General features: G+C 42.2%; 1 protein-coding gene across 1 annotated transcript in view; it reads left to right on the top strand.

Moving 5' to 3' along the window:
* RRP15 (ribosomal RNA processing 15 homolog) overlaps positions 1–25015 on the top strand; it is a 38886-nt gene that overhangs the window by 11951 nt on the left and 1920 nt on the right. Inside the window, exon 4 of the mRNA XM_015411000.1 lies at positions 1868–2069. Coding sequence (XP_015266486.1) covers positions 1868–2069 — 202 coding nt within the window. The remainder of the gene's footprint in view (positions 1–1867; positions 2070–25015) is intronic.

Below are 25015 nucleotides of genomic sequence, written 5' to 3'. Positions count from 1 at the left end.
GTTCCCTCCAAGCTGTGGAGTCTTGTGAGCAAAAATCCTACTTTGTGAGCGACTGGCATTGAAGTTGTGAGCGTGCAATTTGGCTCCTGCATAAATCAGTTTGCTCTGGAGTCGTCCTTCCTGAGCGGAGGCAAAAATGTGTGAGCTGGAAGCTAAAAAATTGTGAGCTAGCTTTGTTCCCTCCAAGCTGTGGAGTCTTGTGAGCAAAAATCCTACTTTGTGAGCGACTGGCATTGAAGTTGTGAGCGTGCAATTTGGCTCCTGCATAAATCAGTTTGCTCTGGAGTCGTCCTTCCTGAGCGGAGGCAAAAATGTGTGAGCTGGAAGCTAAAAAATTGTGAGCTAGCTCATGCTGACTCAGCTTAGAGGGAACGCCTCCGACAACGACTACATGGGGCCTTTGAAGTCAAGTTACAGATGAAAGGGGGGGGGAGTTCTGGAAGGGAAAAAAGAAAGCAAAGCAGCTTTTAAAATCCCAAAATCACCTGGCTCTGCTGCTGGGCCCCAGGGACCTCCGAGCCGGGAGGAAGCAAGCAAATGTCCTTTCCTAACAAATGACCAGTGAAGGGAGGCGGGGGCGCGCGCACCGACGGCGACCCAGCGCCCTCCCTTCCCCGAGCTCGCGCTCTCCATTCCGGGCGTGCTTTCCGCCGAGTGCCGACAACGACTACATGGGGCCTTTGAAGTCAAGTTACAGATGAAAGGGGGGGGGGAGTTCTGGAAGGGAAAAAAGATAGAAAGCAAAGCAGCTTTTAAAATCCCAAAATCACCTGGCTCTGCGAGCCGGGAGGAAGCAAATGTCCTTTAAACAAATGACCAGTGAAGGGAGGCGGGGGCGCACGCACAGACGACGACCCAGCGCCCTCCCTTCCCCGAGCTCGCGCTCTCCATTCCGGGCGTGCTTTCCGCCGAGTGCCGACAACGAGTCTGGCCTGCCTCCGCTGCCCCGGCCGAGAACTAGCCGCTGCCGCTGCGCAAACTGCAGGCATCTTTCCCCTCCCTCCGGCTCTGACAGCTGGCAGGCAGGCAGGCAGGACAGCAGCTGGGGCGGCCATAACGTGGAGGCTTGGGAGGGCGAGGGGTGGGCGGGGCTTCTGGGGAAATTTCGGGGGGGGGGCGCCAGCCCCCCAGCCCCCGCGAAGATTACGCCGGTGCTTCCCATCATCATTTTTTGAATATTGCTACTCTGTAGTCATTAATACAGGCATCCTTGAGAGAGAAACCACTGAAGTTTATCCCATAATATGTACAAATGCAAACTGTGGTGCTATGTAAGATGGATTTTGTAATGTCCACCACAGGTTGAAGGTTGTATGTTTTGCCTTTACAAATTGTGGTCATAGTTACTTGTCTCTTATGTTTGGGTGATAATTGGACACAGTGGGTTGGATCCTACAGTTGTGTTCTGATTGCTTTCTCATGTTAGCTTGTGGAGGGTATGCTTTTTAATTGATTCCCCCTGTCACTACAGACTTCCACATCACAGTTAGTGCTGTTTCTGAAGGCCCCTGGCCTCTGGGGGCTGTGTTTGGGATTGTAACAGAAGGGAGTGAGAGGGAAATTTCTCTTCCATGAGGGGAGCTATGCTTGCAGATTGTTGAATCCAACCCAGAGCTGTTCAGGGAACATGAACAATACAAACATCTGTGAAAAATATGTTGATTAGGCAGATTTTAATCTCTTTGGCTTTTGAATAATATAGTTTCTCTGCTAGCCATTGACTTTGTACTAGCCTTGGTTTTTCCTGTGCCTCACTGTATGCCTGTAGCAGATATACCATTAAGCCATAAATGCCCAGGCTTACCCTACTTTGGTCATGTTTCAGTGATAACACTTGGATGCCTAAACTTTTCTTCTTAATTCTCAGGGGAGTAGTCCAGTTATTTAATGCTGTCCGGAAGCACCAAAGAAATGTTGAAGAGAAGGCAAAAGAGGCAGGGACTTCCGACAGAAAACGGGCCAAATTGATATCATCTGTTTCAAAGAGAGACTTTATTAATGTACTGAGAGGGATGGAAGGAACAGAAGTGGAGCAAAACACCATTAGGAAGTCCTTGAAAAGCAAACAGGTGGGTCCCATTTCTTGTAGAGATTTTTTCCCACATGATAAAGTGAGCCATTCATCGTGGACATCCATGTAATTTTGCTGTCTTGGCCTGAAATTAGTGTGCAACTGGAGCTTTGTCTCTTTCATTTGGTGCTGATTCTCACAGGAGCTTTTCTGCTCACACACGCTGTATTTGTTTATGCAGAGAAACATAAGCAATCGGACACCTGCAGGTATAGGTCTGCAGCAATTTCAAGTGGCATTCTTGTTTCACACAAGTACATAAAGCACTGTTTTGGCTGCTTGGACATGCTGAAAAAATATTGTGAGCTGGCTTAAAGTGGGAGTTGAAAAATATTACTGGCTTTTCATGCAATCCACAATTGATCTGTACAGCTGTCTTTCTGTTGTTATGCGGTAAGGTGATGACTAATGGATTTGAAGCAGCTTAAGTTATTGTCCAAATCAGAGTATACCATCAATAGTTTGATTTTGTTCCAGGAGTTGCTTCTTATTAATGTTAAATGAGGGTCCAGAAGCTATATGTCCAAATATTGTATTTACAGTAGTTGTCACCTGATTTCCATTTTCAGCAGACTCCTTGTTATTTTGCTGTGGACCTTAAAAAAGGGACATGTATTTGATGTTGCAACCATGCCAGATGTACTTACATCTCTTGGTTCCCCTTCATACCTTTTTGTTAGATATAGTTCAGTCATGGGCAGCTCAAGTCTCTAGGAAACCATCATGGTATTGGCAAAAGGGACATTGGGTTGGATCCTCCATTTTTCACTTTACTAGTGCAAGGGAAGTTCTGCTACAGGAAGGCTCCATACTTAGGACCAACCCAACACACTGTGTCTTTAATGTAGGAATCCTTGAGGCCCACTGTTGGTTGGGAAGGGAGAAAGGGGGAAATCTGCTGATGCAGGTTATAAATTAATTCTGTTCTTCCAGTTTCATACCACTGTTCTTGCCCTCTGGATATCTGTCTAGTCTCTTTTCATGTGCTGGTTCTCCACTGTCCTTGTTTGCACAACCAGATCAAACACTATATCTGTTGTCAAGGTCACACATCTCTCATAATGGGTACACAGATGATGAGTCATTCATCCAGCCTCATAGAGCTGCTTGTGTTCAGAGCATTAGGCTGCTAGAAGAATGGAACTACACAGTGGGGGGTGAAGTAATTGCCCTGTGAAGTTTTATTCTTGCTCTGCTTCACCTGCCACTTGCCATACAGTAATGGGACCCTGGGCTACAAAGATTTTTGGACCGACCCCAGGAAAACTGTTGGTCACATTGAGTTGGGATGAAACTTTGTTTAGTTTGTTTTCACTGAAAGCCGGGTGTGGAGCTATTTTTCTTTTCATTACCTGTGTTCTGGCATAGCTGCAGGCTGGTTCCTGACACGAAATTCCTTTCAAGCGCAATATAGTTAAAAGTCATATGAGGACAAAGATGTTGGATCGGTCAGATTTTAAAAGGAGCAGAACCAGGGGTCTGAGACTCATAAGATTTCAGAAGCTACATGTTTTATAATGCATATTTGCATTTGTGCTTGAACTTTGTGCTTGGTAGTGGGTGGAATACTTCTGTTGGCCATAAGCCATTGGGATTAACTAAGTGCTTTCCTGTGCCAGCAAGGAACATACTTTAATCAGTTGGGAGACAACGGTTTGTCATGTGTTCTTTGTTTAGTGTTCTTTTAGGAAGCATGCTGAAACACTCCGTGGCATGAAGAACCCTCTGAATTCCACGCAAGTGTACAATAGAAATATTTTAAAAATTCAATGGGTAATAAGAGCAACATAGACTGTTGCCAAGTGTTTTATTTCTTCTTGAATCTATCCAGCTTGCTTCATTTCAAAGGCTGAAAGAACAAAAACTGGTGTTGTAATAGCAGTTTTCCTCTAGCAACAATGCTTTTTGTGATCTGTTGGTACATAACTGAAGGCTATGCATAGCTAACGCTGTGGTCAGGTGAGTCTTGGCTGCCAAAAGAGTTGACATATTTTGTATATTACCTAGTTCATGTGCATAGTTTCCACTTGGCAATGATGTATATATAAATACATTTATGTATATAGAACTAAATTTACCAAGCAGCATATCTTACATGCAAAACTGATGAGAAAAATTGGTGCCAGTGAATATAAGCATTGGATTTCTGTGGGACTGTAAAGAACCAGAATAGAGTTGAGGGGGGTCTGCTTGCCTTTACTTGTGAGAAAATATATGTTGAGTGACTAGCATGTGATGTGTCTCCTTTTTTGATTTTCCCAAGTGTTTCACAAAATCAGTTTTGAAATATCATAATTTTTTTTCAACTTTTCAGGAATTACATCTATTTTTTGCCTTAGAAGGCCAAAGGTTGGCATGAAATCTGGATTTGAGATGCTATTTCAGACTATCTGCTCCTTCTGTAATGTGCAGGTCTTCCTTTACCCCTCTTTCCTTCTGTAGTTTCCATTTCCTTTTCTCCTGTAAGCTTTTCTCCTGTAATCCATTCCTGTCCAACTATAACAAGTCTTTTCACTGTATTGCTCTGGGTCAGAGTTGGCCTAGTTTTTTTTTTAAATGTCAAAACTTTTATTTTGGATATTACAACATATTCAACATTCAGTTACATTCCTTTAATCACATATCCATTTCTCTTGTTTCCTTCCCCCCCTTTGGTGGCTTCCCGCAATGCTCCTCCCTGCCCTCTTTTTCATTGTTCTGTTTTCCTTTCCCCGTTTTCATTTTAAATTTCAAGGTAACATATCTCAATGCAAACATTTCAAACCTTTATCTATTTCTGCCCTTAATAGTTATCAAAAGAAAGTAAGCTATGTTTTACATGAGTTGGCCTAGTTTTGTTGTGTTCCTACCATTTGACTTTGTGAGAAATCCTGTGCAGCTATCAAAATGTTCAGGAACACAGAGCGGGTGGGAACCAAAGTACCACAAGTGGAGGCCCATTCATAGAAAGAAAATTTCCCAGTGTCCCATTTTGGTTGCCTTCTGCATTCTTGAAGTATAATGCCTGGGGAATACCACCAGGCACAGGATGAAAGTCTGCAGAGGGAGGAGGTAACTGGTGAAAATTGTCCCCTCCCCCTCCAGTGGAAACGTATTTTTTCTGGCAGAAAATGTATTTTAGATACATACCAGGACGGAACACATTTGCTTTGTCAGAACAAGGTCCGTATTGTCTACTTGGACTGGCAGCCGCTCTCCGGGGTCTCAGGTAGAGGCCTTTCACATTACCTGCTACCTGATCCTTTTTTAAAACTGAAGATGCCAGGGACTGAACTTGAGATCTTCTTTATGCCAAACAAATGCTCTGCCACTGAGCCAAAGCCACTTCCCTTCCCACAGCCTTCTCCTCTTCCACCACCCAGTGTATAGAAAGAGTACACCTGATGGCAGAATCATACACATTCTATTAGGTATTCTCTAGAGAAATTGACTCAGACCTTATAATTATTGCACCCTTTCTCTTCCAATTTGCTGTTGAGGTATTTAGATTCACTGTTGTCGAGTCTGACGCTTCACGAACCCATGGACCATATCATGCCAGGCCCTCCTGTCCTCCGCCATCCTCCAGAGTTAAATTTACTGTACTGCACTTTAAAAGCAACACGTGCATACACATTTAATCTTAACAAGTAAAGCCAGCCTGTCATGCCAGAAATACCAGACCTACCCTGGAAATCAGCACAGTCTAAACTATGATTCTGTAAACGTGAAGCATAATCATTCTCAAATTTCTCTTTCATTTCTGTACTGTGGCTGTAGGTTCCCAAGCTAATATATGTATATGCTGGTCCTTCCATGTGCTGTTATGGGACATGATATGATATACTTTGGATCCAGCTGGCTTTTGTCCATGCATGTGCCGTGATCTCCTGCATACTCTTTTTGGTGCTCCCCATCCATCCTCCCTTTTCCGTAAGTGGAGAAGCTGGTTGATTCCACATAATGCGTTGGATCCAGAGCAAAATCTCTGCTTGTGCTAGAGCTCTTACGGAAGTGGTAACACAAGAAAAGATTGTGGCAGCCACTTTCACAAAGTCAAAGGTATATATCCCCACTTGTGTTTCCGCTTGTGCAAGATCTTGTGCAGTTTATGGAAACCATAATAAATATGAAGGAAAGTGCTAGGCATTGCACAAGATCTAGCACAAGCGGTAATACACTAAGTCTATTTATGTTTCCACTTGTACATTGATAGATCCAACCTAATACCTGGTGATTTTGGTCAACTTGAAAAGTAGGACTAAATTGTAGACACTTTAAATGAAAAACATAGATCAGATGATCAAATAGTTGGTGCTTCACTGCTGTAATAAACAAATGGCTGTTAATTGTTTTTGTGTGTCATTTAATTGACATTAAATACCATAGTTTGTTCCATGCAAACTTTGGTGACTGCCTTATCCCTCTCTATCTGAATATCTGTGCTGACCAACACTGAAACAAAGTAATATTTAAACTGGGTACACGGAGGAGTGCTTTGGATCAACCTGTGACACATATCTTTTGATCTTGTAAATTCATCATGAACTGACTCCAAAATATCTAATCCGATTAGGGCTGCTTTATTGGACTTCAGAAGTGAGATAACCACAGATATTTTATTTGAAACCTCCACATTAAACCTGCAGCTTTAATTGTCCATGTGATCATGATCTTGAAGTTTCTTTCTCTCTCTCTCTCTCTGGCCTCTTTCCTGGAGTGCTCTTTACATGAGTTCGAAAATGGCAAAGCCCTTTCGTCCTTCTGTAAAATGATTCAGATGCTTTTGGTTAGCATCACTAATACAGTTTAAATAAATGAATGCATTGAAGAATCCCCGAACTTTCAATTAGCTATCTTTCTGGTCCCAAATTGACTTCTGACTTTTGAGGGAACTTTGTAACCTCAAATCAGTTCAAGAACTAGAATTCTAGTACTGTCAGTCTGGTTATGATCACCACTCGTTTTGGTTGGAATCTATCTAGTGCTACAGGATGATTTTCCTGTGGCATCAAGGCTGATCCGTTGTTCTTTCTTGTTTAGCATAGATGCTTATCCTGCTTTTACTTTTGCAAGCCTGTTCCAAAATTTGGCCCCATTGCATTTACAGCAATGTTGGGAATATAGTGGGCCACCATATTTCTCTTCTCCCATTTAGTAGATTTACCCATTAGAAACAAGGCTCATTTGCAAGAGCCTCTGTTGTATCTATAGAACTCTGCCGCAGGATTGACCATTGCTCTGTGTACCTGTAAGATGTAGTTTCAAGGACCTCTCAGTCCCTCGTTAATACCTTGGAGGTGGGCTGTTAGGAACAACACTTCTTATAGACCTGACACCTGGAGCACTGAAACTGTGTTTTAGGGCATCACCAGTTTTTTCCATGTGGCTACTATCACCACCATTGGGTAAACTTGAGTGTAGGACATGGTAGCAATAGAATGGCCTGGTGGTAGTATGCTCATTTCAAGTACAGTCTGAACACCTGGATGAGTTTGTGCTTGAGTTTTAATGGGTTGGGGGGGGGAAGCAAGGCAAAATGTTTGCCTTCCAGACCCTCCCTCCTTTCTGCAAGTCAGTGCCACCTTTAATTAACAGTTTGGCGATTGCTGTTCCTGTAGGCTGCATGACAAAATATGAGCAGATGTGTTTAGTTTCCTTGCTGTCTGTGTTTCGTAAATTTAGAATGTATCTGGGAAAATACCGGAGAATAGTCTGAAAGCACGTGATATTGTTCTATAGTTGAAGCAAAGCAGGTCTGGCCTTTTAAGCTGGGAATCCTTCAGGGAACTATGCATAAGCCACTTAGAGCTCCTCAGGAGAAGAGCGGAGTATAAGTTTAATAAATAAATGAGGGAAAGATGTTCCCTTTCTCTCTTAAATGACGTCATCTGGGCAAGATCCTAATCTTTGTTTCTCCCCCACCCTCATCTGCCCAATTTTAGGTGAATAGTGTTGTCTTATTAATTCTTTCTCCCACCCCAACTTCCTGGCTCTCACCATTGCTTTTCTGTTCTTTCATGACACATTGTACCCAGCATCTTTTTCTCATGTGCTGGCACAACAGCTGTGAACCCAGCACCACCCCCACTCCCCCATTAAGCCCAAACGAGAAACCTCTCTGGTTTTAGTGGGGAACATAATTCTGTCTTTTATTTTTACAAATGCTTTGTCAAGCATCTTAATCCCAACCTGGAGAGATCGCACGCTTTGGAATTTGCTGGCAACGTACCATCTCCTTCAAGCTTTTTATATGGTCTGTATCACAAACTGGTTCTTTTAGGAATTGGTACAAAACAGCCAGGATTTGGCAGGCTCTTCTCCAGGGAGGCCAAGGGCTAAACTAGCATAAAAATGGATTCTTTCCGATAGGCATTCTGATCTTTCCAGGTCAGGATTAAGATGTTCAACAAAGCATTAAGGCTTCATTAACCCTACCTGGCTTGTGAACAGAGAATTCAGACCTTAGTACTGCCAGTCTCTTTACTGAATCTGCAAACATTCCCTTAATAAGGAGTATGTTCTAAACTTTTTTTAAAAAAGAAGAGAGGAATTCTACAGAGACTCAAGCTTAGTGATGCAGACCAGAAAAGAAATGCTTATTGGAACAATGTTGTGATATATATAATTAGAGCACTGAATTCCAGTGGCAGCTCAACCACCCACTGGTGGGTCACATGAGACTTAGTTCTGTGGATTTCGTGAAGTCTTAGGGCTAGAAAAGATCACTGTGTCCTTACCCCTGAGGCTGGCATGCAAGTCTCATCAAATTAACCCTGAGTTGTAGTGTGACACTTGCCTAGTCAGCTGTGTCTGAATAGCAGCTGCCCTTTAGCGAACTGATGATTAGTTGCTTGGATCAAAAGAAGAGACTGCTATTGTGATCCAGTGGTTTCTTTGGTATCTTGTTGTTTCTCATTAACTTAGGACTGCCTTTCCCCTCAGGACAGAGTCTCCTATGGCTCCCCCTCAGGGGCCAAGTACCTTTTCTCCAAACTCTAATAGAGGGCCAAACTCAGAAGATTACATCATGAATCTTCCTACAGTTATAACCCTTGAAATAATTTCTTGGTGTGAGTTGTCACCTTTCTGTCATCTCTTACCTAGAAAAAAGCACTGACATATTATTATGTACAAAATTTATATCCCGTCTTTCTGCCCTCATCAGGGCCACTAAGGCAGCTAACAGATTGAAAACATGCAGAACAAAAACAAATCATAAAATTCTTTAAAACTGAACAAAAACACATCATTAAACTACTTGAATCAAGCTAAAATATACATTTGTGTGTCAAATCGCAGCTGACTTAAGGTACTGTCAAATCACAGCCAATTTATGGTGACTCCAGCAAGGGGCTTTCAAGGCAAGCAAGAAGCAGTAGTGCTTGCTTTGCTGTTGCCTTCCTCTGCAGTCTTTTTTCCTTGGTGGTCTCCCATCCAAGTATCAACTCTGCTTCACTTACAAGATCTGACAAGATCAGGTTATACTGTCACATTCCGTCCTTTATCCTACCTTACACGGGACCAAAATAACTACGTCTGCTGCGTAGTGAGTCTCAGAGCCCTCAGACGTAGCTAGGAGGGATCACTGAGGGAATGCCAGATGAAACGAAGTCTTCACCCACTGGCAGAGGATAGCAACACAAAAGGACAGGCGAATCTCTCTGGGAAGTGAGTTCAGTGCCATGACCAAGAAGGCCCTCTCCCAGGTTGCTACTCACATAATCTCAGATGGCAGGGGCACCTGAAGCAGTGCCTTGGAAGATTATCATAGCAGCTGGGTAGGTTTGTAAGGGAGTAGGTATTCCTTCAGGTGATCTCAAGCCATGTACTGTGTACCATGTACAGCATGTACCATATTGAGATGGTTATTTTTGATAGAGATGAAGAATGCAGAGGGGAAGTAGCCAGTGTGATGTAGTGGTTGGTAGAGAGTCAGACAAAGATCTGGGAGTCCCAGGTTCGAATCCCCACCCTGCCATGGAAGCCTGCTGGCAGGGAAGCAGGCAGGCACGCACACCCCCCCACACACACCCCTAATGTATGTTGTTTGTTTGTTTTTAAATCCCCAGAGGGATATTTTTTATTTTGCATATACTACAAAAACTACAAAGAAATATTAGGGAAGGGACTACAACTAAGGATAAAGGAAAGCAAACCACACTAAACTAAAACCCCAAGAGAGGATATCTTTTCACTGTTAGTAAAATTGTTAGTACTATAAGTGCTAATATCACAATATACTTGTAGAGTTCTTGCTTATAACAATTCACTATATGTTATTTTATTAGTTGTTATGAGAGAAATCTCTGATCATCTTCTTGTTCTTCGCTTCAAAAGGCCATTTTCCAAGTCCTTCTGCCTTTACTTCGGCTTTCTGTCTCTGAAATTGTATACCATTCTGGCAGGTCCTGCACCCTTTTCTGCCGCAGAGTCCTCTTCCAGAGGTAGCAGAGTCACTAGACTTTGTTTCCTCCTCTTTGGACTCTTCGTCTGTCCCCAGCTGACGTCTCAAAAATTATTTAGCTTTAAAAGTGGAGTCTATCTTCTCTCTTTTATCGTTGATCTTAAAGATGACACCCTCCAGAACCGCCCATCTGTACGATATCCCATTAGTTTGAAGGAAAGAAATTAAGTCTTTGTAATTTTTCCTCTTTTGTCTGATTTCAAATGGAATGTCGTTTAAGGTTTTGATGGTTACATTTCCAATTTTCAGTGGAGTTGCTGATGTTGCTTTTAAAATGGCATCTCTGGTTTGTCTTCTTGAAAACCTGACCACTATTTCTCCAGGTAGGCAAACCTGAGAATCATGTTAGCTTTTTCCATCTGTAGCTGCAAAACTCGATTCTCTTGGCAATTCTGCTTCGTTTCCACATCTCCCATCCTTTTCTTCAACTTCTTGCTTATGGTGTCTATCTCTTTAATTTTCTCATTTGCCTGCTCCACTTTTTTCTCTGTTTCATTCAGCTGAAGCTGCTGTGTTGCAAAGTTTTTATTCATCACGGTCAATTGCTGGTTAATACCATCGAGTTGTTCCATCACCGGTTTGAGCATATCCGCCAGGAGTTTGAGGACATCTGCTCCCTCTTCCGGTTTTGGACTCTGACTGCCCGGCTTCGTTTTAAACTTTCTCTGCTGGGCCGCCATCTTTCCCGTTTTGTTTACAGTTTCTGCCGCTTCCACGCAACTCGGAAAACTCGCCAAACGACTTTGCAATTCAGATAAATCTCTCAAAACACTTTTGGTTTACTTCCTCCCCTCTCCCCCTTCGTGTCCGTTAGCCGCTCATTCGCATAAGAGGCGTCCCTCTTTGCAATCTCTTTTTTCAACAGCGGGGGGGGGAATCGCTTTTCAAACTACTCCGTTTTATTCAGAACTCACGTTCATTGTCGGTCAGTTTCTCTGACCGCGCTCGGTTTTACGCCATTCCGCTCGATCTCCGGCACTTGTCCCGGTCAGTCCAGCTTGTGCCCGAATGCCATTCAGCGACTGGACCGTCGGGGAGCCTCAATTCTCCGGCATTATGCCATTGAAGAGGCTACCCCTCAAAAGCCCCCTGGCCTGGAGCCTATCACAAAGGCTCCGTGGGGGTGTCACTTGAGGTGGCACCCCTCCAGGCCGCTGGTGTACGATTCGCCCTTCCCCTTTGTGGGGAGAGTGTCCGCCATCGCTGTTCCGTAGACCGGCAGTCCCCCCTAATGTATGTTGTAAGATTTTTGTGTGGATAAAAAGGAGGAGAGGAGAACAATGAAAGCTGCTTTGGAAGATGGGATATAAAGGAAGTAAATAAGATAGTAAAAATGCGCTCAGTATTTCCCTGGCAGGAACAAGTGTCTTTCTCTATACTCTCTTCAGTAAGTGGCAAATTAGTTCTTTTCCTTCCTCCATATATCTCTGGCATCATCTTGGTATTTGACAAATTTCAAGAGTGCTACTGTTGGAAATAGAGTGTTGCGCTGGTCTTAGAGGCTAAAGTGGTGAACACCATTGGTTGATTGGGTATGGTGGTGCTAGCAGCAACTCCTGGGAAATCTGAATTCAAAACAGGGGGGAAATTACTTGGTTTATGAATATATGTGATCATGACTGGATCCTCATTTGCTTCCTGTCCATATTGGCTTCGCGATGGGAGGAGCTGTTCTTGAGTTCATTACTGAAGATCCTGTTCTCTCCCCAACCCCAGTCTTCTCACAACTCCAGATATTTTATGCTTTTCATTTTTAAATTGAAAGGAGGCTTATTTTGTAAATGGAAGGTTATGTTCTATGAACATTGTGAGCTGCCTTGAGAATCTGGTCAAAAACCAGTATACAGATCCAGTTAAGGAAATACATCCATGCATGAATAAGCAGAGAAGGCACATGTTTATGGAGGTTTCTTGAGTTACCATTGATTGTAGAATCCCCTCCCCTGTGTGTTGAGTAATAGTAATGCTCTTAACAACTGTTAGAATTTGTTACAACTCTTTGAAAGGAAATACTGAACAATGGCTGCGGTCACACGCAACATTAGCCACGCAAGAGATACGGAAGACAAGCGGAGTTTCCGGTCGCGATCTCACCAGCACATCTGGGAAGCGTAGCGCTTCCGTGGCACAACTGAGGCTTCCTGCCAAAAAAGCGCAGCAAAAAAATAGTACCTTGGAGGTACTAGTTTCCAGAAACTGCGGGGCAAGGGCGGGCGTCTGATCGCGTTTCCGGTGGTATCCGGCGCCCGCCCATGTCCCCTTGCGGAAAAGGGTTTTTTTCCCCCCACGTCTCCGTGGATGCGCACACGCACCCAACGGAGCATGCGCATTCGTAGTGTACACAAAAAAAGAAAACCAGTTCGTCACGCCGCGCGCTTCTTCATTGCGCGCAGGCGTGTGTTGTGATCGGCACCTCTCCCTTGCCATGGAACCTCCACAGTACCTCCACAGAACCTCCACAGTAGGTCTGATCGCTTTACTGCATGTTAGTTTGCCCCGGGGCAAACAGCCACACTTCTCCTCTGCAGTTTCCTGCCCGTGTGACAGGGGCCCAAGGCACATAGTCTTTAATTGTGCGTGTAGTACTCCTATTCTGTAATCCACTGCTAAACTTTATTAATTTAGCAGGGTCCTTAATCTGTGCTGAATGTCAGCCAGAAGCATTGGATCATTCACACATCAACCATTGCAACACCTCCAAAAGGAAGCTGAAAATAATGGGGAGAGGAAAAGATTGGTGGAGAAGGTCTGTTCCCTGGGTGGTCCTCTTGCTATGTTTGAAATGAAAACCTGTGTTTGTCCTGCCTTAATTATCCACTGAGTAGCAGAAAAGAACACTTGCTGTGTGTTTCAGATGAAGTTATCCAGGACCAAATAGATTCCAGGTGCAATAAACAATGGCTTGTGATGCTTTCCATCATCTGCAACAGAGCCTTCTGATTAAAAGCTGCTGATGGCTTCAGATGATCAATTGTGTGCATGATTTTTATGCATTTGTGTTTGGAGACCCAAGATAATTGTGTGTTTATCTGCTGCTAGAAATGCCTAACAATGTGATCTTTAGGCACTGTCCTACTAAAGATAATTGTGACCAGTTCTAAATTTTTACTCTGCAATATTTTTGGTAGATTAAGAAAAAAAAATTGCTCGGCTTTTGACCATATCTAAATAAATTTGCATGTTGCTGAAACTGAAGTGCTTTCCTGGGACCTTTGATGGATCAATAACATTTCTTGTGTATAGAAAAGACTGGTGCCTGACGAGTGAAGCAGACCCTGGTGTTTGCCTGTCCCCACTCCTCGCGATGAACCATGTGGGCGGGGGAGTCAATTAAGGCTCAATGTAGGAATGCTGGCCAACAGAGAGGCTGGCACGCTGCCCAGGCTTGGTTGCGGCGGTCTCCCTCCACAACTTGGTACCGTGGAAGCTCTGAGACGGAGGGGCCTGGGGCCTGCACAGGGTCAGGGTGTGCCCACTGGGACAGACGGCCAACCTCCTTGATGGGCTATGGCACCACATAACCTGTTTACATGGAGAGGTCCCTCCCTTTGGGTGAGCACCTGTTCCTTGCCACGAAGATAAAGATTTGGAGGGGCAAGTATGTGGACATGTTCACACTTCTATTCCAGAATGTGGAGGTAAAGGAAGGGGTGCAGGATGACCCCAGGGAGCTCAAGAAAATTAGATGTAGGCAGTCGGACAAGAATTTTGACAATTGGCTGTTGGCCTACACAATTTACATGGACATGGTGATGCAGGTACAGCCCGATCAAGGCCCAGTGCCAGTAAAATATTGGGATCTCATACACAGAGTGCTCAGGGAGTATTCAGGGGCTGCGTGGCTGCATTATGATGAGATGTTCTGCTCATGAGCAGTCTTGGACCCTAACCCTCATTGCCATGGGACCAGGAGCATCAGCAGCTATGGTCTCAATGCATCAGCTTTGCAGTTGCCATCTTGGGCAGGTACGCTGATAGTGGGTGTCTGGTGGTGCAGTCCCCCATTGAGGTTGGGCGAGAAACTGGTAATAAACAGTGGGTTCAACCCTCCCTCATCTGCTAGGACCTCAACGCCTTGGGGAGGTGCTTGAGAAGACTGTGTAAGTTCAGACACAGTTGCATCACATATGGAAGCATGCACCTGGAAGCCTCTATGGTATACCATACAGCCTAGGAGACATGGAATCCTTTCCCCAGGAAGGGCCCCCAAATCTCCAGGAATTTTCCAAGTCAGAGCTGGCAACTGTAGATGAGAGACAGTGGTTTGTACCAGAAGCACAAACTACCTGCTGGCTTTGTATACAGACCAGAAAGAAAAAACACTTTTTTTATATACACTTGATGTTCAGAGGAGAAAGTCTTTCAACCTCTGCCCTATTGATGTATTAGGAGCTAAATTTTAAATCTGCAATTAAAGTTTTAGTGGCTGAAGTGATCTATTAAGTTGAGGAAAGCTTTCAGCCCTAATTTGTATTGTAATTTGTATTATACCCGCCCACAGCTATTCAAAAACTAGACAGACTGTTGTCCAAACATTTAAAAAGTGTTCATGCAATCAAGTAGCCAGAAAAATGGGTGGAAGGCTCCCCTGGGCTAAGCTCAGTGACTAAGACAGCCGTTGAAAAGTATTTTCAATTCCTAGGTGAATTTAACAAGCCTCTGAGTCTGGCTGCAATCCTGCATAGGGCTGAATAAAGATCTCCAAATTCCTCAGTGACTAGTTACAAGCCGTTATTTTCTTTCCTAATGTTACATGCAAGTTTGGACACTATCTGATGTTTTGCATTTACTGCCCAGTAAAAATCATGTCCTAACTGGTCTTAGTTTTTATTGTCTGCAAAGGGTCATCTTGGCATTATTTTTGTTTTCTAATTGAGCATATTAGTATGCCAGATATGTTTCCAATATACAAAAAATTAGTTTGTCTTGGTGAATGAGTCCTCAGAGTAATGTTTAAAAAGGCTATTCACACCCTGGTCCAAACATGTTTTCTTGAATGGCTCATTTTGATGGCAGTGGAACAGCTTAAATAATTATGCCAAGGTTTGCAGATTCTGAAGAAGGATGTTTGACAACCTTTTGTCAAAGAATAGGGCTGGATCCAGCAGCACAGTTCTGCTTGCAACAGCAATAGGGCCACAGCAGCATGTTGCTCTCCAGTATAATTTTAGTGAAATAACAGGGTGCACATGGAGCAGTCTAATGTAGAGCAGCAGATGGTTTACATGATTTTATTTAATATGCTTTTAAAATTGTATCAGAAGAAATAACTTGGCTATGTCTTGTATACAGAAGATCATGAGGATACAGTCGCTTTCACTTTGCTCTAGCAGACAGTCAGGAGTAATTTCAGCCCTTCTTAGGGATCCCACGTCCCCCCGGGGGGGGGGTGGGCCATGGCCATACAAGGGAAAACTCTATGGTTTCCCCTTGTATGGCCATGGCCCCACCCCCAGCGTGCCCGGCGTCCTCCCGTCACTTTCGGGTGACGTGCGTGTGGGGCGCACGCACCAGACGCCGGCCGGGAGACCCCCGCTCCCGGCAAAGATCAACTTGGCAACCCTAGCCCTTCTGCTTGCACAAGGACTGTTGCACACACAGTTTCCATGGCCCCCAGCCCCACTATCTTAGGAAATGTGGCAGGGCCACATTATCACTATTGAAATTTTTATTGTTAAATAATTTGTACACCAGTGAGCCTTTTTTAGGAAGTGGCAGCTTGGATGGAACTGCTGTTTGATGCTGCAGCATGTTCCTGTGTTAACTAAATATTAGCATGAGCAAACTATTTGAAGCTGCGATCACTGGGGTATTTTTTGAGTGGGTTCAGAATTGCATGCTTTGCATCTGTAATCAAATGAAGACTTAACAGGTTGGATCTTACGAATGCAAGGGCACTCACCGATACACATCTTTATCATTTCCTTCAGCAACCTTCTGAAATCTAAAAATCCAGTGCTCGGAGCCATGGAAGCCCTGTGAGCAAAATGTGATGGGGCGCGGGGGTGTTGGTGGTACATTGAAGTAGGGCAACATTGTCTCTGCCCGCTCCTCTGCTGATAAGAGCTTCTATTGATGCAAAAAGTGCCATTGGTGCAAGGTGGAGATGGAAGTGATGTCATTCATGGGGCTCCCATGACTGTAAACATCAGAGGAGTTTTGGTAGACTCAAGAGGCTGCTGGGGAAAGGTGGAGATTAGAAAGATCCACAAGCACCATTTGGTCAAATTTTGCAGGATCCAGTCTGTAACTTTAAAAACATCTTGGCTTTATATATTCTGTTGGTATCTCTACTATGATAATTCAGCAAGAATGTTATACTTACATGTTGCGTTTGCTTGTGTGGGTGTTGTCATTCCATAGAGTCTCCCAAGTTTGCTGAAAAATCTGTTTAGTGTCAATGTGGCCCTGATCTGCGGTATCTGCAGATAGGAGACACACGTCGCTAATAGTATATAGATATTTTTGCAGAGAGAATATAAATTTGAGCTTATTGCTATTCATGCAGCCAATTTGTTGTTTGTTTTTTGCCTAGGAATTTTGTTCTTCAGACTATTTCAAGAGAAACTGGGTCCATTTCATACTAGGTTAGTTAAGATGTAATGTTCTGAATTTCCAGACTACAGTTGCGATTCTCACCCCCTCTTCCATTTTTGGGGAGGGGAGGGATTCTGTCATTTACCATTATAGGTGTATTGAACAAACAGTGGGTTCTCTGGAATTGCGAATCATACTTTGATTGCCCCACAAACAATGGGTTAAACAAGCCACAGTTTGCCTGGAAACCAGACTGCAAGTCACAACTAGTGGTTTGCTGATAAAGGCGATATGATGGAGTGAATCTGAGAACACTGGGTGAGGTGTGTGTTATGAAGAGATGACACTGGGGGGTATTTGTTTGACTGTTACATGTAAATTGAGCCACTCTAATACTTTTCTGTTGCATGGAAAATAACACCGTATTAAAAAAGCTACACAGTAGAGAAATGAGTGTACAGATCATCTGTAGTTACTGTTCCTGCTGAAAAACATAAGTAGCCTTTAATAGTTTTCATTCTAAGGGTCTCCTTGTACAAGACAAAACTTCCTGTGTATGCCTTGTGTATAAATACTTACCTGTGGCAAACACATGAGAATGCAGGGTCTCCAATTGCTTGTATGTAGCAAAATGCACATGTGCACTGATCAGACCATCAGACATTATACACATGGAATGGGTGCTCTTTCCTTCACCAAAGTAGGACCCTGTAAGAAAATAGTATTACATGGAGATACCTTAACTTATTCTTCTGTACATTAGTTCTCATTGGGTAGCATAAACCTTAAGCATTTCCAGTAACTGATTAAAGTCATGTTACTTAAACTTAATGTTTCAGTGAAACACATTTGGGGGTGTTTGGTAGAATAGTCTACATCTTGGCAGTGTATGAAGACAAATCAATGTTTTGAGAATTTGAGAAACCCTGTTGGACATGTATGGTTATGCTGTGCTTGAAGATGCCTGGGGAATGTGGAAGAAAGGAGTGTTATCTGCGCTGGCTCCTGAGTGATAAGGAGGAGAGGTGACAAGGAGCGGCAGCTGGTGGTGGTGATTTTAGGTGGCAATTGTTTGTTGAGCTACCACTGACTGGGTCTTTGATCCCAACTTGTAAACTTGTTCTGAGGAACAATTCAGTGAAACTCTTTCCAAGTTATCTTTATATTGGACCAATTAATGATGGTGGCAGTTTGCCTAGTTTTCCATAGCATTAATATATCAGACAGGATTCCTTCCTCTCTTGGTACAATGCAGCCCCATACATTTTTTTGCTGTGTATTAAAACAACATGATTTTGGATGCACAGAAGGCCCTTTGTGTTCATGAGGGATCTGTGATTTCTTCAGATTTCCAGATTGAGCTTCAGCATCCTGCACTGCATTCTGGGCTGTTCCTGAGAGTCCCCCACTTCTTTTGAGAGGCACATTTATTTGGATCCAGCCCTTTGCTTCCTGGGTAATCCGGGACCAATGCTCCCTCTAAGCTGTGGAGTCTTGTGAGCAAAAATTCTACTTTGTGAGCTACCAGCATTAAAGTCGTGAGTGAGCGGTTTGGCTACTCCATAAATTAGTTTGCTCTGGAGCCATCCTTCCTGAGCTAAGACAAAAATGTGTGAACTGGAGGCTAAAAAACTGTGAGCTAGCTCACACTAACTCAGCTTAGAGGGAACATTGTCCAGGACCTGACAGATTTTCTTTGAACCTTGGTGCCAGACCAAAATTGAAGGAGTCCAGGCTCATCCATACCAAATACATTTTCCCCTTTGTCATGTTAAGCACGTTTAATGTTGCTTGTAAGTTGTGAATCAGGTTGCCAATTGGCCTGGAGAAAAATGTCCTGTCCCTTTCACAGAAGATTACCAGGTGATATTATTTACTTCCATGCCACAAAAAAGCTTCAGCAGTCTGTTTCCATACATTAAACCTCAATTAAAGAGACCAGGCATTTTTTTCCAACAACAGTTGGCAGCCCAAAGTTCAGCAGATCAGGCACTATATAAAGAGGTAAGAACATCCGGTTGGTTTATTTGATTTGATTTATACCCCGCCCTTCCCACATAGCAGTAGGGCCTTTACTGAAGTTGGCCAAGAGCTATGGAATGCCTTCCTGAATAAGGTGCAGAGCTGCTTCCTCCTCATCTTCTATCAGATGGGGTGCAAAATATTTTTTGTGTGTGAAGATACACAACCCAGGAAAAACTTGTGAGGACTTTTGCACAACCCTTTAGTTTCCCTCCCCTACAGGAGCTAAGATCATATTCATGTCATTTGAATGAACACACAATCTTCCCCAGTTTCACCTCACCTCCTTCTTCTCTCCCCTGTCTTTGTCATCCTCCTTCTCTCAGATTTTAGATTGTAAGGGTGGGAACTTGCCTTCTTGTACTCTGTAAAGCAGGAATCCCTAACGTGCCCACCAACACCTTTCCTGGAGCCTGCCAAGCGTTTTTAGAAAGATGGGACTTTTGCCCGGGACTTCTGGTTCATGATTGAAGATGGGAGAAAATACTTTTAATCACTATGTTCCTATTAAACGGAACTTCTGTTTGAAATGTTAACAAGTTACTATTTGTAGTTGGCTCCACCTCTTGTGTAGCATATCTCACTACACATGCTAAGTCACTCCATTCTCAGTTATACCCAGAATTAAACTTTGTTGATTCTAAAGATGCTGCTGGACTCAAACTTAGTTCTCACATCTGTTGTTGACTCTTTTATTATCTGTATGCTAACTTGCTGCTATTTACAGACCTTACCAACTGTACTATTCTAATCTTAGTTGTACTTACGCATCTTGACTCTAATTAGCCCTTTCTGGCAACCAGACCCCCCCCCCCCCCCCCCCCCCTGTATGTAACGCTGGAGGAAATCTGTTTCAGTGTATCTGAAGAAGTGTGTATCTACACATGATAAGTCTCACTTTTTGCTTATACCCAGAATTGAACTTTGTTGGTCTTGGAGGTGCAACTGGATCCTCACTCAGTTCCCACATCCATTAACCCTTGTATTGTATGCTTAATTTTCTGCCACCCTCAGGTCTTAACTGCTTTAATCCAATCTCAGCTATTCTTATTGCCCAGTTATTTACGCATCTTTAACTAGCCCTTCCTGGCAACTACCCCCACACCCTGTCTCTACTAATATGTAAGGTTTGAGGTAACTGTTTCAGAGTATCTGAAGAAGTGTGTGCGTACATGAAAGCTTATACCCAGAATTAAACTTTGTTGGTCTTAAGGTGCCACTGGACTCAAACTTCTGTTCCAGACCTAAAAAGTGTGATAACTTTCTGTATTATTTTGTAGATTGGTAAGACTTAAAGTCAAAATTCTAGTGTTGAACAACAAAGGCGTTATAGATAATTGTGTTTAAGAGAATTCCTAACAAGCAAATCTGAAAGGTCTCATTATGAATTTTTAGTTGATGTATTGATTGAGCTGGATGCTATCAATTATATGCAGCTGTTAAATGATTGATTTGATTGGGTATTGTAATTGAAATTTAAATTCAAAAGTAATTTGGTCATTAGTTATTAGCAATTATTGAATTAATAAGGGATCAAATTTTAACATTTTTAATGTTGAAGTGATTTGTTGACTAGCCACTAAAACTTCAAAATGAAGTTGGATTAATCTGATGGGTCATTAATTATTATTAGAAATATTAAAAATTCTAACACACATTCACTGTGAAGGGTATGAGATATTTTAGATGTGACATATTTCTTGTTTTTTATGGGAATTAGGATATGAATTCTATCTAATTGTGCATTCTCAGAAATATATTTTTCCATTAGCTGACTTATATGTTAAGCAGTTCTGATCATCTTGGAATGTATGATCAAAGGTAGTTAATTAAGCTGAGTATAAGTGTAAATATATGGTTTATGAATAAATGAGAACCTCTAATTCTTCCCTTAGTAAATATGGCAAGCAGAAAGGATGGTACAAAGAGCCCTATTAAATGGTGTAATAAAAATCTTCAGTGGATGGGGTCAAACCAAAATGTGTACAGAAAAGAAATAAGAAGTAAGAGAGAGGAAATTAAACACATTAGAAGAAAAAGAAAATAAGAGGATAGAATGAATAATGCCTTACCTGAATTGGACAGATTTGAAGTACAAGAAATTAGAGTGGGAAACTATTTTAGAGAAAGCTGGACATAAAAGAAGGTGATATTCAAGGGAAAGATGGTTATTCCAATCAAATGGGATTAAATGGAAGACGTAAATAATGAAAACTGGGGGTTAACTTTCAAGTATATCTGAAGGATATGAAAGGCAGGGACATTTTAGCAAACTTTTAAGGTGTTTCTACACTTGAGCTGTCAAAGTTTGGTGGGCGTACAGTTTAAGAAATTATGAGAAGTCATGTTGGATCAGGCCAGTGGCCCATCCCACACTCTGTGTCACACAGTGGCCAAAACCCAGTTGGCATCACAAGGTCCACCAGCGGGGCCAGAACTCCAGAAGACTTTGTATTTAGAAGCTGAATATCTTTCATTGTCTACAGAAATATATTTTAGAGGAATTCATACATTTTATGGGCATTATTCGTCTGCTCAGCTAATGTTGGTATTTTCCTTTACGGGCAACATAATCGCCTGCATCAGAGGAAGGCTCCAGTACATCAAAGAAATGTGCCATCATTATCTAAGCAGAGTCATTTATTTATTTATTAGATTTGTATTCCGCCCTCCACGCCAGGGCAGGCTCAGGGCGGCTAACAAGGCCATAGGCATTATAAACAGTAAAGCAATAAAGCAATATAATAATTTAACAATTTAAAATCAAACAAACCATTTAAAATACAACTCACATAAGATAGTGGAACTGTCTTAACATCCACCATAGGGAAAACAGCTGCTGGTGTCAGGCACCTTAGGGCTTGAGTTCTTTCATATGGGTATAAGTGTTAAGCTGGTGGCCAAAGTAGATGGTAGGGCATAGTATTCAACTAGACAGTAAATCATTTAGTGTGGCATCATGAACGCTTGGCGGAAGGGTAGTAGAATACAGCCTGTACATTAAGATCACATCAGATCTTTGGATCTGGAAAGCAGTAGCATAATAGCCATGTTAGAAGCATTGTTAAAGGTTTGAAGGTATGTGATGACTTAAACTTTATACATTACTATTTGCAGGCGCTAATTCATGAAAGACTTGAATGAAAACAAATATTTGGATAATCTTTAGACACAGGAGAGCTTGGGCAAGATTAGATTTAATGCTTTTGTAATTATTTTGTGCATATGATTACATTGGATAAGTCAGTGAACAGATTCCCAGTGTTTAGGGTTTTTCCCCCTGCTTAGCCATTATGTGAAAATCTTAAAAGAAACCATCTTTAAAATTTGATTATTAAAGTCTTGATAATTAATACAGCAAGTATTCAACTGGAGTAAAGGGATATTCTGCGTAGACAAAAGGGTTAGAAATTTGTTTAAATTTGGGACCATCTTTTCCTGTTATGGAAACTAAAGGCAAGGCCCTTGCTAAAGTAATAGCAGGAACATTTTTAAATACTAGAGCCATAGAGTAAAAAGAATTAGTAGCTTATGTAGAGTGAAAGGGAACATAAGCTGCCTTAAAAATCAACCTGCTAGTTAGGAGATTCAAATGTGAAAACATTTGATGTGTTTTAAAATGGTCCCTGAAGTCTGAGCTGATAGGAAACTCCTGGGTCCTGATTGTATTGAACTTAAAATCATGGAACCTCTCAATAATGTTTTACGAGTGTCATTCATACAAGAGAAAGAAGAATGCAAACTAACACACTTTGAAGGTATCCTTCTGTTTCTTTCTGGAAGCATCATAACTATTATAAGTTTTGAGATCTCAAAGTAAAAGGATTTTTGGCTTAACTATGGGGTTGATGAGCTGTATTTAATGGTTAATTAACTGTACTGCTTGTGTTCCGCTTGGGTTCCCCCCCCCCCTTTAAATTTCACAAAATGGTAAAAGAGCTAAATGCCATATGGCCACACAGTGGTGCTGTTGCACTGTACAAAATATCTTCTTTTTTTTTGTTGGCTTAGAGAACTGGCAACTAGGCGGCTGCACATACCCAGCTAAAGCCCAGCTCCTTACCTCTCTTCTCTCCCTTTTCTATTAAATGCTGTCTCTGAATACTTGTCACCAGACAGACAATTTGGAATAAACGTCCCCATTGTATTGCTGTCTTTTCTGGGAGGAAGCTTTGAACTGCATTACCATTGGTTAATAATGACTGACCTAAAAAGATGACTTGGTTAACAAGCAGCAGAATATGCTGAATATTATATTTCTTTTTTTAAAAGTCTTTGTTGATCCTGTGTTATTTGTGCCATAAACATTTGGAACAAAGCAATATCTTAAGAATAATACAAGATACAATGAGACAGGTTTGATTGCAAGATAGGTTTTAATAAAGAAGGGACTGGATCCTTCTCTTTAAGCTGTTTCTTTCATAAGAAGAGTCTTGTTGCATCAGACTAGTGGTCCATCTTGTCCAGCATCCTGTGTTATGCAGTGGCCAGCCGATTCCTCTGGAGGTCCCAAACAGTATATAGAGGTTGAAGTCTTCCGCTGATGTTGCCTCCAATGCTCCCTCTAAGCTGTGGAGTCTTGTGAGCAGAAATTCTACCTTGTGAGCTACTGGCATTAAAGTTGTGAGCGAGCAATTGGCTACTGCATAAATTAGTTTCCTCTGGAGCCATCTTTCCTGAACTAAGACAAAAATGTTTGAGTGGGAGGCTAAAAAACTCAGCTTAGAGGGAACACTGCGGTATTCAGAGGGATATTACATCTGAACATGGGGCCTTTCACTGATGCAAGCCTTGTGTATCAGCAGCTGACTTCTTGCATTAGAGGATGCCTTTAGCAGTTCTGAGGATCCAGCTTAGAGTATCTCCAAGATGGACTAGTGGTACATTATCCCATATTCCTTTTTATCGCTGGCTACTTGAAACCAGTTCTTCGTACATCTTTGTCCCTTATTTTTCAAAGGACAAATTATGGTATCATATAAAGATTTCCCATTTTTAATCATCATTGAATCTCTTCTGTGGTTCTTGGAGCCTGACACATGCATACAACAACTATGATGATTCCGGGCCAGTTCATCACTTGGTGACTTCAGTATGCAAGGGTCCACAGATTGCAGCTGGACTTAGGTTCCAACTTCAGAGTAGGCAGAATTTATTTTGATTTATAATCTGCCCTCCCTTGTATAGATGGCCTAATGGTCTGACATAGACATAGGTAGTTCCTTATATTGTGCAATAGACCATAGATGTTTCCTGTTTTGACATCCCCCTCTTCTGCATCCCCAGTGGCATCTCTCTATAATCAACTAACTCCAGCTGTTTTGTTGTCCTTCAAGTAATGAATGCTAGACCCAAACAATTCTGATGAAAGTTAGAGTAAAAACTTAAGATACTATATAGAAGGGAAACATTAAGGTATGAAGGGATGCCTGGGTTGAGTAGCTGTCTTCTTTCCATGCCTTGAGCTGTATTCAGGTTGACGATGCTGATTTGTAGCCCACAATCCTTTTCTTCCTTTTCAGTTTTGTGTGGAAGCAGAGGCAGTCTTAAAATGAGTTAATGCGAGGTGGCCTCCTCAGGCAATAGATTGTATCTAGTTGACAAAGGAGGAGACTGATAGGTCTTAACCTATTAAATAAACTGTGAAGGTGTTCAAAAGCCTTGCACGAGAGAATACCAGTGATAACCAGAAAATAGGGTCTATAATAGACCCAATGTACAAGGCCTTTTACTGGAATTTTCTACAGTTTAGGGCATTAGCCACATAAGCAGCCTTTTCTAGCACTCATGCATTTTCTGTGAAGCTTTCTATTTCAAACAGGTGTCATCTGTTAGAAGAATATATAGTAGCATTTGATTGTTTATTAAAAAAATTATTAAGATAAGATTGCCTTGAGAAGCATCTCTTTAAGAACAGATTTGCTAGATGAAATCATTGG

The sequence above is a fragment of the Gekko japonicus genome, unplaced genomic scaffold (assembly GCF_001447785.1).
Source record: "Gekko japonicus isolate JY-2015 unplaced genomic scaffold, Gekko_japonicus_V1.1 scaffold401, whole genome shotgun sequence".
Classification (NCBI taxonomy): Eukaryota; Metazoa; Chordata; class Lepidosauria; order Squamata; family Gekkonidae; genus Gekko; species Gekko japonicus.
This window is presented reverse-complemented; position numbering and strand designations above follow the sequence as displayed.